Raw genomic sequence first — 16,017 nt, 5'->3', positions numbered from 1 at the left:
CCCCTGTCCCAGTGACAACCCCCTTGAAGCTAAGGGATTGTTGACACCCCCTTATTTAGTGTGCCAGCGTAGATTCCCCCCAGGTTGGGGGCAAGTGAATCCTTAGATGGAATTTTTTCTTTCCTTGCTCCCTTCCTTATTTATTCAATCATTTAATAATTGTATTTATTCACTCATTTGCTAATTTTATTTATTATCAATTCATTTTATTTATCCATTCATTTATCCATCTCTCCCATCCCCTCCTGGTAGGGAGACAGGAATGGGCAGAGCCCCTCCATGCCAGCTCTTGTGGTCCTTGCCCAACTCCCATCAGTGGCAATACTTGAGCCCTCTCCCTAACTAGGTAGGAGCAGGAAGGCCACCTGAGAGGGAGAGGAGGACTGTTCTTATTTTTAGGCTTTTTTTTCCTTTCTACTGAGTTTGCTGCTGGTGCAGGAGTAAGGGGAGGGCCCGAGGTAACCAAGCCTGGGGAAGGGCAGGCTAGCCAGTACCTCTGCCTTCTCAGGGACAAGAGAAGCCCCCTATCCCACCCCTCTGTCCCCACACCTACTCTACAGCATCAAAGATTGAGGGGCCAGGACCCTAAATCTCCTTTTCTCCTGGGTGGGCAGTTCTGGGGTTCTGGGTGTGTGGGAGAGGTTTTATATTGCTTCCAAACACCTGGGTTTAAAAAGAAAATAGAGACACTTGTTTTGGCTCCTGGCTTGTGTGTGGGAACAAAGTGGGCATTCTGGGGTACAGGAGGAGGTAGCAGGACACCTGACCCAGCAAGGCATGAGGTGGGTATGAGAGCAGCTAGGGAGCAGCCTGCAAGCCTAGAGGTGGTAGAGACAGTGACGGGATGAGCCTGCCTGGCTCTCGGGGCTCCCCGCCTTCCATCTACCCTAGCTTCCCCCAAAGGGTGGTGCTTTGATATCACTGACAGTGACAATGAAGAAAGAGGTGGCACTCTCCTCGGGGGACGCCCAGATTATCATGAGGGCCACATAAGAGAATGTAAAACTGCATGGATGTGAAATATTTTTTAAATAGAGATTTTGTGCAGACTGTGGACATGATTGTCCTGTTCCCCTCACCTCTGCCCCCAGGTACGGGAAGACTAGGGGAATAGAATTAATCAGTTAAACTGGATTAAAGGCTCAGAGTATTTTAGGGACCAGTTAAGAGTATCAGATGCAGGGAATGTACCATTGGTGCTGTTGGATGGCCAGGGCTTAATTGGATACAGACTTTCAAGGCCTGTGCGAAATGGAGAGGGGGAGGGGGCACCCTGGATGGCAGATGTGGCCTAGGGTAGGGAGGATTGGGAGTAGAGAAGACTTAGAGGTGGGGCAGTAGGAGGGAGCAGAAAGGAGGGACGGGTCCAGAGCTGGCTCGGTCAGAGGAGGAGGGGCACCTCAGGTTACACTCAGCACCCGCATAATGTTGGTATAGCCGGAGCCCGGTCGCCAGCCTGTCACCACAATCACCAGGTCCCCAAAACGGAGGAAGCCACGGAGCTTTCCTGGGAGGAGGAAGGGGAGAAGATGCTAATTAGCCATTGAGGAACCCAGGCCAGCCCTGTAATGAGAACGAGCTACCATCATTCGCCTCTTCAAGCCCACTAGGTAGGTAATGAGGGGCCTGAGGCAAACTGTACAGTGTGTCCCACAGGTGGCACCGCAGGAATGTGACCACTGTAGTATATCAGAGCTGCACATATGCCCGTGGGGTGGCATGTTGCTAAGTAGCAAGTCTGTCTACCTGTATTGCTATGCTGATAGGAAGAGGTGGGGTATGAGCATAGCCAATTGTCAATTAGATTTTAGTTGCAGCTGCAGGGGACTGGGTTCCCCTTTCTCTTTTCACCTCTTGCTCCTTGGGTCAGGCCTGGCTCTAGCCATCTGGTGCAGGCAGCAGCTGAGCCGACTTCTTAGGGACGGCCCTGACCCCTGACCTCTCTCCCTCTGCCCTCCTCCCTCAGCACGTTCCCCCCACCCCTGGAAGCCCAAATATCTCAGTCTTAGTGAATCTCACAGAGAAAATCTGGGACCAGAGGAGACAGGCGAGGCCCTTTTGGGTGGGTGTGGGGCGTGGGTTTGGAGGACTCATGATACAAATCCAGGGGTGGATGGGGAAGGAGTTTAGGTGGCTCACCACTTTCAATGCCAAATTGGACTCGACGATCCACATCGTCTGCCCAGATGGCCTCTGGAGGTTCACGGTAGAGCACAGGGAAGACTCCTCGGCACAGGTGGGCCTGGCGGGCAGCCTGGGCAGAGCGGGTGACAGCAATGACTGCTGCCCGAGGTCGGTACCGAGACAGAAGCTGGGCTGAGCTGAAGGAGGCAGACAAGGTCAGCCCAGAAGAGTGAAAGAGTGTTGGGTTCTGGTTCCAGGTGCCAGCAATAAGCAGTGTGACCCTAGGTAAGTCATCATATTTTGCTGGGCCTTAGTTTTCTCACCTGTAAAGTGGGTATAAGAATACCCGCCTTTCTTACCACACAAGGAGGATATGAGATGATTTTAAAAAATATCAAATGAGATAAGGAGAAACTGCTTTGAAAAACAGAAAACCCTTCTGGGAATGCACCTTTATATAGTACTTAACTTACAAATGTCTCTTGTTAATCCTCACAACCCCATGAACAAATGGAGGAGGCTCACAGAGCCTGGGTGACTTACCCAAGGTATCACAGGCAAAGACTTGAACTCAGACCTTCTGGGCCCTTCTGCAACACCCCAGCATTGTAAGGCTTTGTGGGCTGAATGCAGAGGACCTGCCTCTGAGCCCTAGGAGCCTAAATGGCCTGCAAGCCAACGCATCCAGTGATGCCACCTTACCCTTCCAAACCCCTGGGGTTCGCAGGTACAATTCCTGGTGTGCTTCAAGATCTGCCTCTCTAGGCCTCCAGCTCCCATAGCTGCCTCTCCTCTGATGATGAGACAAAACCCAAGCCTGGGGCCCATCCCAGCCTGCCCTTGGCCCAAAGCCCTGTCTTGGCGTTCCCAGTGTCCCCCTCACCGGCCAGTTGTGGTCAGCACGATGATGGCAGCAGCACAGCACTTGAAGGCAGCCTCCACAGCGCCAATAGCGGTGACCTCGGTGGGATCCCGGCTCAGTGGTGCCGCCCGGCGCAGCTCCTCAAAGAGCTGCCGGTGGTACACGGCAGCCTCTGCCTCCCGGGCAATCTGTGGGCACCAGGGGGTAAGGCTGGGCAAGGCTATTGGGACCTGGAAGGGATGTGGTTTTCCAGCCCGTTTGCCTTGCATTCTGAGCTCCTACCGCATGCTGCATCTTTACAGCCTCCACAGGAAAGTTGCCTTTGGCAGTCTCCCCCGACAGCATGATGCAGTCTGCCCCATCCAGCACGGCGTTGGCCACGTCACTCGTCTCTGCCCGGGTTGGCCGGGGCTTAGTGATCATGCTTTCCAGCATCTGGGGGACATCTGGATGTCAGAGCTGTACTTGTCATACTCTGACTGGGGACCCTGCCCTGAAGTACTTCTCGGACTCCCACACTCTCTGAGGGCCCCTAAAGCCAGTGTCACACTCACAGACTATGTGATCCTGGCTATTCTGTTTCCTCATCTGAAAATGGGGGTCCCAGTATCTCTTCCTAGCTTCGTTGTTTGAGGTCAAACACTGGACAGCAAAACGTGCTAAAGAGCTAAGGTGTGGGTATTCACCTTCAGGTGTCCCCAGACCCACAGAGGGCCCTGCCCCCAGGGCTCATTCCAGACCTGTGTAGCACAGACAACGGGCTTTCCTGCCAAGTTGCAACGGCCAATCATCATCTTCTGAGCCAGGAAAACCTTCTCGGCTGGGATCTCAATGCCCAGGTCACCCCGTGCCACCATAATGCCGTCGCTCACCTCCAGGATTTCATCAAACCTGGGCGGTTGGGGGAGTCAGGGCTGGGGAAGAGCCAGGAGATGCCAGGGACAGGCAGGCAGGAGAAGGGGAGGGGCGATGGGGATGGGTAGGGCCTGATGGGAACAAAGACCAAGGCTCACTTCTTCACGCCTTCGTGGTTCTCGATTTTGCTAATGATCTTGATGCCCTGTCCTTCCGGCCCCAGAGCAGCCCGGACGGCAGCAACGTCGCTGGCTCTCCGCACAAAGGAGGCAAAGACGATGTCCACGCCATGCTCCACCCCGAAGCGCAGGTCCTGGACATCTTGCTCGGACAGTCCGGGCAGGTCCACCTGGGCCCCCGGCAAGTTCACGCCCTTCCGGCTGCCCAGGACACCGCCGTTCTCCACGTGGGTCTCCAGCCCCTCTGGACCTACAGGCATGGAAAGAGTCAGCTAAGGTCAGGGGTGAGGCCGGGGGCTTAGTCAGGGCAGCGGGAACACGAGGATTGGACCCCCAAGAGAGCGGAACCATGTCGTATTCATCTCTTGGTCCTCGGCCTGGGCTCTGCACCGAATAGGCACAGGGCGGACTTCTGTGGAAGAAACTACTAACCCGCCAGTCCAGCCCCAACCCAGGGTGAGCCCAGGAGTCTGGATGCCGAGGGCTCGCAGGACGGGTGGCCAGGGGAAGGTGTAGTGGGTGTGAAGGGCGAATGCGGGAGCCAAAAGGAAGAGAGTGCGCGCATTGCGTAGGGCCAGGGCGGGAGGCGCGTCCGCACCGATTTTCGTGACCTCTAGGGAGATGAGCCCGTCGTCAATGTAGATGCGGCCCCCCACCGGCACGACCTGGACAATATTGGCGTAGTCCACCCACACGGTGTTCGCGTCCCCCCGCGTCCGGAACGCAGGGTCCACAGTCACTAGCACCTGGGAGCCCTTCACTAGCTCCACTTCCGACTCAGGGCCCTAGGGGCGAGGCCAGAGGAGGACTGAGTTCTGCCTGCCTCGGTGGGGGCCGGCCCCTCCCCATGCTCCGCCCTACGGGCAACTGCCTCCGCAGCGCACGGCCCCCTTCCCGGTCCCCAAGACAGGGCTGGTCGCAGGTCGCCTCTCACCCCCTGCAGGATCCCAGTGCGTATCTCCGGTCCCTTGGTGTCCAGAGCGATGGCCACGGGTCGGTAGCTGAGCGGGGAAGTCGCAATGCTCTCCACCGCCTCCCGGACGTTGGCGATGGATTCAGCATGGTACTGGGGATGGGAACAGAGGGAGGATTTCAGGGGAAGGTGGCCGGGACCCTGGGGCATCCTCTAGCCCCGCCCGCCTCCCCGCGGCCCCGCCCTGAACCTCATGGGAGCCGTGGGAGAAGTTGAGTCTCGCAATGTTCATCCCGGCCCTGATCATCTCCTTGAGGCGCTCCACGGAGCGAGATGCCGGCCCTGGAACCAGAGATTCCACTCAGACAACTTTCTCCCCAAACCTGAGAGACAGGTGAACCCATCACCACCCTCAGAGCTGCCCCAGGCCACAGAAGTACTGTTACCTGACCTTTGTTCCCTGACGCCGCCCCTGCTCGCAGGTCAGAAACTCCCTTCCCCTCTCCAGCTAACACAAGCCTCCTTGCACTGTGAGGCCCTAGAAAGGTGGGCTCAGCCAGGCCTGAGGTAACTGTGTTGGCAGTGATGTTAAGTGTTGCGGTGTGGGGGTAACCCCAGTGTAGGAGAAGGGGGTGGGTGCCAGGTGAGGGTATTTGGGGTACCAGGCTTTAGAGCTGAGAGGCCTCATATTGGACTGAGGAGAGTCGAGTTCTATCCCATCCCTGCTCTGCTGATAGGACGGCTGTGTAACTGAGACCCAGTTGACCAACCTCTCCAGTCCCTCCCTAAAGCCAGTTCTTCCACTTGTGCACTGGGTCTCCTTCTCACCTGCTCAAAAACGGATTCAGCCATTCCCCAGTCCTCTGTGTCATCAGTTTCCCTTTTTTGTTAGGTCATTCCCATCAACATGTAAACTTGCTGTTATTTTTCATCCAAAAAAAAAAAAAAAAACTCCTAACCCCCGTTCCCCCTCTAGCTACAGCCCTATTCCTTTGCTCACCTTCGCAGCAAAATTCACCGCAAGAGTTATCTCTGTACTTGCTGCCTCCAATTCCCCTCCCCCTGTTCTCCTTATGCCCACTGTCCACTACATCTCTTCTTGTTAAGGTCACCAAAAACCTCTGTGTTGCTACTAAATCTAATGGTCAGTTCTCAGTCCTCATCTTAGCTGGTCCATCAGCAGCATTTGACACACATCCTTGATGTCCCTTCTTCTCTTGGCCTCCAGGACACCACCCTCTCTTGGTTTACTCCTACCTCACTGGCTGCTCCTTCTCAACCTCTCTTGCTCTTTACCCCCCTTAACATTAGATGCTCCTTTTACCTTCACTTCCTTGGTGGTCTCAACTAGTCTCATGGCTTTAAATACCATCAATATGCCGACAGCTCCCAAATTTATGTCTCCAGTTCAGACCCCTTTCCCAAACCCAGAGTTGTGTATCTGATTGCCTACTCTGTACCACACTTGCATGTCTAATATGCTTCTCAAACTGAACTGATCTCCTCCCCCCTAAACCTTTCCACCACAGCCTTTCCTGCTCAGTTGATAATGCAGTCTTCTAGTCCCTCACGTCAAAAACCTGGGAGTAATCTTTGACTCCTTTCTCACCCTCACCCCCACCCCATATCCAATCCATCATATTCTGTTGGCTCTACCTTCAAAATACATTCAGAATCTGATCACTTCTCACCAGCTCCTCTGCCACCACCTGTTCTAAACCAGAAATACTGTAGCAGCAGCTTCTGCCCTCGCCCCCACCCCCAATCTATTTTCAAATATTGCAGCCAGGGTGGTTCTGTTAAGACGTAAGTAAGGGCATGTCATTCCCCTGCTCAAAACTCTGCAGTAGTTTCCCATCATACTTGGAGGAAAACTCAACTTAGATTCTGAAAATGGCCTGAAAAGCCCTACATGACCTTCCCTTTCCCCCAACCTCTTCATTTCTGTTACTCTTCCCCTTGACGGTTTCCAGCCTCCTTGACTTAGGGCCTTGGCGTTGACTCTTCCCTTTGCCTAGAAATCTCTTCCCCCAGACATCTGCATGGCTCATTTTCTCATCTCCCTCAAGTCTTTGCTCAGGTCTAATTTTCTCAACAATGGCTACCCTGACTCTCTATTAGGACTGCAACCTCCCTCCTGCCCTTGCATCCTGATGCCCCTTACCATCCTTGATTTTTCTTTTCTTTTTTTTTTTGTTTTCCATAGTACTTATCAGTTTCTAACATACTAAAGAATTCCCTTATTTTTAAAAATAATTTATTATGTTTATTAATTATTGTCCCACCCAGCTAGATTGTCAGCTCCGCAAGGGTAGGGATCTTTGTCTGTTTATTTCGTTTCACTGATCTACTCCCAGGACCCAGAAGCTTGTCTACCAAGCGCTCAACAAATATTTGTTGAATGAATGACCTCAGTCAAACAGGGAGAAGTCTCAAAGGACACAAAAGATGAGGAAGCACCTCGAGAAACACCCAAGAGGCCCTGGGATGCTGCAGGAGCAGATAGAGGGCGCTTACCAATGGTGGCAATGATGCTGGTACTACGAGCGGCCACAGGCTCGGAGTCGATGTCCAGCAAGCAGAGGTGTTCCAGGAAGGTGTCTGCCATGGCAGCTGGCAGCTGCTGCTGCTGGAAGAAGGAAGTGCCCAGCTCCTGGGTCAGCTGGGCCACGCTAGCCCGCCGCAGGTACCCCGCTGGTCCTGCAGTAGAAGGGGGGCTACGTGGGCACCTGCTTCTCCTCCCCATCCTTTTATCTCAGCACAGTCTCTATTCCTGCCCTCAGTTCTCCAGTTTTTGTTGAGTCTTCTTATGAGCTGGGCATTATGCATACATTATCTTGTTTAGTCTCAAGGGTGCTAGGAAGCAGGTACTGTTAAATGCTCTGTAATTATCCCCATTTTATAGGTAAGGAAACAGAGGCCGAGAAAGGTTAAATAAATTGCCCAAGGTCGTACAGTTCTAACTAACAGAGATGGGATTCGCATCCAGGTCTGACTAACTCCAGGCTCAAGTTCTTGATCACCCAGCTATTTGATCCCTCACAACCCCCAACTTCTTGCCCTTTAGCTGCTGACTTCTCTCAGCCTCAGCAACCCCTTGATATCTAGTTCACAGTGGCCCCTCATTTCCAGGCCGAGAATCACCCAGTTCCCTCTCCTAAGGTCCCTGTATTCTTCCTTACAACGCTGGGCAAGTGGCTGGCCTCCCACCCCCTCCTCTGAGTTTCCTCAGCCCCTTCAGTGCTACTCCAGGTCCTGCGGTCCCAGTAGCTTGACCCAGCCCAGCCCAGAGGAAGAGGAGCCCCACTGCCAGCCGCACCCTCCATGCCACTGCACGCCTGTCTATCTCTGGGGGTCTGATCCACGCTGTCAGGCTGTCAGAGGCTTGAGGCCCAGCTGGGCTGGGAATCAGTTCTGCATTCTGGTTAAAGTGTCACCAGTGTCTCCCTTGTCACTGGAAGCCCTGTGCACCAGGGGCCAGAGTCCAGGAACCACGAGAATACCCCGTGGCTCCCGTGCTGCGAGAAGCTGGGAGAAGAAGCCCAGACCAGGGTCCATAAATTAACACAGGGGAGACTCCGATGAACACAGATCCTCCCCAAATACCTTGTAGCCAGCAGCAGATATGGATCATTTGTACATCCCCACCCCACTCCTGATTTCTACCCCCGTTTTCCCCTTCTCTTCAATGGCATCTGCGGCCCCTTCTTACCTCCTGGAGCCCCAACCAGGATGGACTTTGCTAAATCCCTTTGGGACTTAGAGATCCATGACCAAAGCCACATGGGTCGCATGTTGTCCTGCACTGACATGCTTCCAAAGTGTGGAGGTGGGGCTGCCCGGACTGTGGAGAGAGAGGGGGAGAGGATAACAAAACTGCTGGTCTTATCAAAGGGCACCAGAGAAAAGAAAAGGGGCACACCCAATAGGCCACCCCTGTCCCCACACAGAGTCCCTCCCCCAGACCTGCTGGCTGTCTGCCCCCGTATTCTGGCATCCCCCTTCTCTCATCCATTTTTCCTGATAAATTTTCAATCCATTCACACTGTCCGGTCATCAACCTGAAGAGAGATTTTTTTTTTTGCCAGTGATATGGTCCCTTTTTTTGTACTTTACTGAAGTCAGTCCGAGATGAATCTAGGAAGCAGGGGATCTAGGGTAGGGGCTGGAGGCTGAAGAAAGGGGATGGGGAGCATTTTGATCATGGAGTGGGATTCTCTGGAAGGGCTCTGATAGCATCACTGTCATTATCACGTTGGCTACCATTTGCTCATTGACCATCTGCAATATTTATTGAGCACCTACTCTGTGCCAGGTCCTGAAGATACAGTGGTGAGCAAAACAGACAGAGCCTGTACCCTTCTATGGAATTTATAGTTTGGTGGGGAGACAGACTATAAACAAGTGTCAAACAAATAAATATATAACTACATGCTTTGTAAGTTCTATGAAGGAATGAATCAGGGTGCTGGGACAAAGAAGCCAATGAGGAGAAGGGGGGGGGATGTATTTTTTTAAAACTATTTATTTATTTGCCTGCGCAGGGTCTTAGTTGGCGCACGCAGGATCTTTGTTGCAGGGTGAGGGACCTTTGTTGTGGCATGCGGGATCTAGTTCCCTGACCAGGGATCAAACCCGGGCCCCCTGCATTGGGAGCACAGAGTCTTAACCACTGGACCACCGGCGAAGTCCCGACAGGGGGATGTATTCTATTTTATTTATTTATTTTTGGCTGCATTGGGTCTTCGTTGCTGTGTGTGGGCTTTCTCTAGTTGCAGTGAGCGGGGGCTACTCTTTGTTGCGGTACGTGGGCTTCTCATTGCGGTGGCTTCTCTTTGTTGCAGAGCACAGGCTCTAGGCGCGCGGGCTTCAGTAGCTGTGGCTCGCGGGTCCTAGAGCGCAGGCCCAGTAGTTGTGGGCCATGGGCTTAGTTGCTCCGCAGCATGTGGTATCTTCCTGGACCAGGGCTCGAACCCGTGTACCCTGCATTGGCAGGCGGATTCTTAACCACTGCGCCACCAGGGAAGTCCCGGGGGATGTATTTTAGATGAGGTGGTTGGGGAAGGCCTCTTTGAAGTGATCGTATTTAAGCTGAGATTTGAAGGAGGAGAAGGAACCAGTGGGGACAATTTGGAGCAAAGAGTTTTCTGAGGGGTTGGAAATAATATATGCCAAGGCTCCAAGGAAGGAAAAAGCCTGGTGCTAAAAAGAGGGCAAGCTGCAGTGAAGCCATGAGCCTGGGGTAGAGGGGTGTGGTCCCTGGTGAAACAGGGGACCGAAGCAGGGCCTTGGAGGGCAGTGGGCTCACCCAGGGAAGTGACACCCAAGTGATGCTTTAGAGCCCTTTAGCTGGGTGGGGGAGACCAGACAGTAGGTGTAGCGAGACCAGTGAGGGCTTTTAGTAGTAATCTAGGTGGGAGGACTAGCATCGTGGCAGTAGAAATGGAGAGAGGGAGACAGATTTGAGATGTATTTTGGAGAAAAGCAGACAGGATGGAATGATGGAGAGATGTGGAGAGAGGGAGCAGGAGGCTTTCATCCCTAAAGGATGGCACTGCAGTGTCTGGCTTGAGCAGTTGCGCAGATAGTCGTGCCACTCACTAAGACTAGGGAAGAAAGAGGTTGGCAGGGGAAAACATTCAAAGTTCCTGTTTTAGACAGGTTTAAGTTTGACATGTCAGTTCATCATTAGAATCAACATGCAGACAGTTGGATATGTTCACTGAGCACTCAGCATACGCTGGAACAGCATTCAAGGCCTCATACACATCCTCTCCTTTTATCATCGTGACGATCCAGAAGGAAGGTTGGACTCATAGCCTGTTTCTTTTATTTTTTTTAATTAAAAATTTTTTTTTGGCCACGCTGCGCAGCTTGTGGGATCTTAGTTCCCCGGCCAGGGCTTGAACCCCGGGCCCTCGGCAGTGAGAGCGCAGAGTCCTAACCACTGGACTGCCAGGGAAGTCCCCTGCATTGGGAGCACAGAGTCTTAACCACTGGACCACCGGCGAAGCCTGTTTTACAGATGAGGGAACAGAAGCTAGCAGGGTGCATTGAGCATCTTCTGTTGCCACTCCAGATCCTTTCTCTACCCTTTCCACTCTGCTCTGTGGCCAGGAGGCTGAAGGCCTTGCCCCATGGCTTCTGTAGGGCTTGGCTGTGGAGAGTGGCACGAATAGGAGATGAGATGGAGGAGAGTAAGGCTGGGCGTTTACCTGCCCCTCCCCTCTGTGAGGTTGCTGTAGGGCCTGCTGGGGGGCCCTCTCTCTCCGGATTCTAGGAAACATGCTCCCTCCAGCTCCTGGGCCCCTGAGGGTGGTAACTAAGCCACTGCTACTAGCTCTGGGGTAATGCACTGTCCCTTGTGTGGTTTACCAACACCCTGCCCATACCTTTGTACATAATCCTCTTATGAAACTATCAAATTATCTAATTTGAGAAAGACTTTGGTCTGATACACCTGTCTGGAGCTAAAGATCTTGGCAGTGGTGGAGCTGGGATTCAGGCCCAGACAGTGTGGTTCTAGAGTCTGAGTTGTAACCACTGAGCTCCATTCCTTCCCTCTCAGGACTGTTTCAGTGGAAGAAAAGGGGAGAAGCCTCAAACCCTGGTTGGAAAAGAAAGAAAATAGATAGTAGGAAGGACTTCCCGAGGGGGAAGGAGCTTGGGGTCCTAGGCTCTATGTATAGAAGACAGAACAAATAAAGATGGACAAAAGTTGTTACCAGAGTGAACATAATAGACTTCAGGGGCTGGAGACTCAGGCTTTGTGCTTGGGGGTTGGAGAGGGACATTTAAGGTTGGCCTGACAATTTAGAACTGACTCCAGGACCAGTTGAAAGAACAAAATTCCGAGAGATCCAAGTCCCAAGCAGCCAGTAGGAGGCGGGGCTGGTGCCCCAAAGCAGCCCCTGGCCTCTCCAGCCGAGGGACAGCGGCTTCAACCTAAAATCAGGCCGCAGAGGAAAAACAGTCTGGCTGACCCTGGGCCCACAAGTAACCACGTGAGAGATGGCCTGCACTCTGTCACAGGGTCAGGCAGCCCTGAGCAGGAGGTCTGTGGGTGAGAAATCTGGGAGAAGGACTCTAGGCCCCCAGGATCCAAACAGAATGGGCATACTCAGCTCTGTCAGATTCGACCCCTCCCCATCCCCGCAAACACACGCACCCTGACACCTTCAGACACAAGCATGTGACATCAGACACACACACAAGCATGGATGGCGCCCCTACCATGTGCCGTGACTGGGGAGGGGCAGGAATGCTAGCAGCAAGGTTTAATAAAGTGTGTCAGGCGGGGTGATGGGGTTGTACACAGAACACAGAGAGCACCAGGAGAGACTGAGCCATGCTGGTGAGGGAGGTCAGGGTGGCTTCACGGAGGTGATACCAGAGCTGTACAGGGTCAAGGACAGAGACTGACCAATGCCGGGACACATGCACATGCGCGTATGCGCACACATGTGCACACAAACACCCGCATTCCACCGATGCACACCCCACCCAACCCTAACACACACGGAGTCTACACTCACACCATCAGCACACACTCATACAACAGACTCACACAGTTAGACACAGACACACAGGAACCTCACACACTTTTCCTTACAGAGACACACACTCACACACATCCACTTATGCCACTTGAGCTCTCACACATGCACACAAAATCCAGGCTTTGTCCCCAGCCTAAGGTGGCTTTATTCTGCAAACCAAAGAACACCCGCCCTCCTCATCCGGGAAAAGGCTGCCGGCAGGCCTGCGAGGGGCGCCCGAGAGCCGCCAGCTGGCACAAAGGCGAGGGCGGGGACGCTGGGCCGAGGAGGCCCCGGGCCCGCGCCCCCGCCCCCAACCGTGAGCCAGGGTGAGGCGGAGAGACGCTCTGAGCGTCGGTTTCGTCATCTGCAAACCGAGATAATAAACCTTCCGGAGCGCTCAGCGCGATAATGTACGTGGTACGTGGACGTGTTGTGAGCACGGCCCGAACAGAGAGCTCGGAATTATTGCTCTTGTTCTCCTGAAAATATGGTGACTCCTCTCCCACTGCAGTCATCAGAATATCGGGGGTGGGGCCCTGCCTTTGTATTTCCAAAAGTGCAATAGAATTTGTCCAAAATGTACTTACATTTATTTGAATAGATATTTGCACAATCTACAAAATTCAGAGGTACAAGGTATAGGTCAAGAGTTTCTTCCTTCCCAACTTCATTCCCCTGCCCAGCCACTCGGTTCCCCCCTGCACGTTACCAGATTTATGAATTTTCTATGTATTCTCCAAGAAATAGATAATGCAGGTACAAACAATATATAATTGTTCCCTTTTTTATTCACGTGGCAGCATGGTACCATCCATACTATTCTGAACTTTTCTTTTTTTCCCGCTTAAAGGAGATCTTGAACGCCTTGCATCTGAAGAGAGGCCTCAATTTGCTCACAACTTTTGTAATAAGCTTTCTGAAGTCCATCCATGGAACCCCTCGTTTGCATGGGAGGATACTAGCCAGAGAAGAGCTGGAGACAGAGGCCAGTCTAGGCCCATATCTCCTTTCTCTTTTGAAAAAAACTGTGGTAAAATATACATTAGATAAAATTTACCATTTTAGCCATTTTTAGGTGTACAATTCAGTGGCCTTAAGTACATTCACAATGATGGGTAACCACTACTGTTTATTCCCAAAACTTTTTCATCCACTCAAACACACACTATACCAATTAAACAGTAACTCCCCATTCTTCCCTCTCCGCAGTTCCTGGCAACATCTATTCTACTTTCTGTCTCTGTGAATTTGACTACTCTAGGTACCTCATGTAAGTGGAATCATACAGTATTTTTTCTTTTGTGCCTGACTTATTTTACTTAGCACAGTGCCTTCAAGGTTCATCCATGTGGTTTCATGTGTCAGAATTTCCTTCGTTTTCAAGGTTGAATAATATTCCATCATCTATATATGCCACACAGTGTTTATCCATTCCTCTGTTGATGGACACTTGGGTTGTTGCTGCCTTTTGACTCTTGTGAGTAATGCTTCTATGAATATGGGTGTATGGGCCCAGGTCTTTGCCTCCTCCTGGAGCTTTTTGTGAAGGCCTGTCCCATTTGGCCCAGCTCCCATGTTGCATGTGGGGCAGGGCAGAGGGCTCCACTCTGGGGAAAGGAGGGGTGAGTGGAAGAGCCATGCACTGAGGTTTGGGGAGGAGGAGGTAGAGGGTGAGAACAGAACACACTGCTTAACACCCACCAATGTGCCCCATCACACTCGGAGTAAAAGCCAAAGTCGTTACAAGACCCTGCTACCTCTCAGTCCTCCTCCTCTTGTCCCTTTAATCAGGTCATACTGACCTCCTTGCTGTTTCTCAAACGAGGAAGGTCCACTCCTGCCTCAGAGAGGGCCGCTGCATTTGCAGGTCCCCCTCTATCTGAAGAGAACGCCCTTCCCCTAAGTAAGGAAGCAATACCTTGCCTATTCTTTCTGATTTCTTTTCCTGTATCACCTTACCAGTGAGGCCTTCTCTGATCACTCCGTTTAACATCGCAATCTTCCCTTCCCTGCTTTGCTCTCCTTCCCGGCTAGACTTTTATACATTTCACTTGTAAAAAGTGTTCCCACCTCACCTAGAGAGTCAGTTTCAGGAGGACAGGGACTTTGTCTGTTTTGTCCACTGCTACATTTCTAGTGCCACGTAGGTGCTCAATAACTGTGAGTGATGAATGAGGGGGCCCAGCTCTCAGTGGGACTCAACAGGGCCCAGCCCGCCCCAGCCTCTCTCCTGGGCTGCAGACCCTCATCTCCAACAGGCCCCCTCTCACCACTGTGGTGGGACCACATCCCACCGGTCAGCCCCCCTGCACCCCGCACCTTCTACTACAGCCAAGTCAACTTCTTTTCTATTCCTTACCCACACCCCATCCTGCACCGCTTCCTCAACTCTCTCTCTGCATCTTAGTGAAACTGGGAGACTCTCACCGGCCACATCTAACATCGGCCAACAAAACCCGTCAATTCCAAACATTTTCCAAATGCACCCTCTCTCCATCCTCACTGCCAGGGACGGCGGGCTGCCTCCGCTCATCTAGTGCCCAGACTTTTCCTGCCTGGGGTCTCCATCGCTGGTAGGTCCCCACCAGTGCAGCCAGAGTTGTCTGTCTAAAAATCAGTCTGATCAGCCTGCTCTGTTCAAGGACATTACTGACTCATCAGGGCATGTAAAAACCCTTTACTGTCTGGACCCAGATCACTTCTAGCCACATCGCCTCCCTTTCTCCACGCCTCAGCCCACTCCAGAATCCTTACACTCTCTCTCTCTCTCTCAGTGTCTTGCCTTTGCACACACAGTTCCCTACACCTTGCCTATTTTCTCTGCTAAACAAAATTCCTATTCAACCACCTAGATTTCACCTCCTCTCTGTCATCACTAGATGGACTTTCTTGTCTCCTTCTTCCATTCAGCTAAATTTCAAACGCACATCAAGAGCTCCTAAAACCATCAGGTTGGGCGCCACTAAAAGTGGGGTCACCAGGCCTGTGTGTCTCCTGAGAGAATGCAACAGGAGTGAGTACATGCCTCAGAAGAATTCTGATTCTAATGAAGCCTCCAACCTAACTACTAGTTTACAGGGAAGTAGAGGAGAGAGTTAAAACAAAGACTTGAGGATGCAATCAGCCAAATCCAGAATATAGGCAATTCTTCCAACAAATGACCCAGTTTCCTCAACAATTAAATAGCGTGAAAAAGGGGGGAAGGAAGAAGTGTTTATTGAAAAATGACGTAAGACACATACCAACCAAATGCAATGTGTAGGCCTGATTTGAATTCTGATTTGAACAAACCAATTGCAGAAGATGTTTTTGAGACAATCCAGGAAATCTGAACATGGAACATGGACTGAACAGGAAATCTGAACATTGGGCCTTAGGTAACATTAAAGAATTACCATTAATTTTGTTTGTTGTGTTAAAAAATTCCTTATGTATTAGAGATACATCTTGAAGTGTTTATGGGCATAATAATATTGATTTTGGGGGTTCGATTTAAAATATTCCAGCAAAGAAAAGCGTAGTGGTTGGTACAGGAGAAGAAAA

At 51.9% G+C, this 16,017-nt stretch overlaps 1 protein-coding gene across 1 annotated transcript; it reads right to left on the bottom strand.

The window, feature by feature from the left end:
- Window positions 1-209: 209 nt before the first annotated feature.
- Window positions 210-8,745, bottom strand: PKLR (pyruvate kinase L/R; the record flags this gene model as incomplete). Its single annotated transcript, XM_082667989.1, has 11 exons — window positions 210-1,507; window positions 2,140-2,321; window positions 3,008-3,174; window positions 3,269-3,421; window positions 3,727-3,877; window positions 4,000-4,270; window positions 4,619-4,805; window positions 4,955-5,086; window positions 5,184-5,275; window positions 7,451-7,633; window positions 8,646-8,745. 11 exons carry the CDS (start codon window positions 8,743-8,745, stop codon window positions 1,401-1,403), a joined length of 1,725 nt encoding a protein of 574 aa, XP_082524115.1. The 3' UTR covers window positions 210-1,400.
- Window positions 8,746-16,017: the final 7,272 nt, after the last annotated feature.

Source organism: Grampus griseus (assembly GCF_964374135.1).
Source record: "Grampus griseus genome assembly, chromosome: 1".
Classification (NCBI taxonomy): domain Eukaryota; kingdom Metazoa; phylum Chordata; class Mammalia; order Artiodactyla; family Delphinidae; genus Grampus; species Grampus griseus.
Note: the sequence above shows the minus strand (reverse complement) of the source record. Positions and strands in the feature narration are given on the sequence as shown.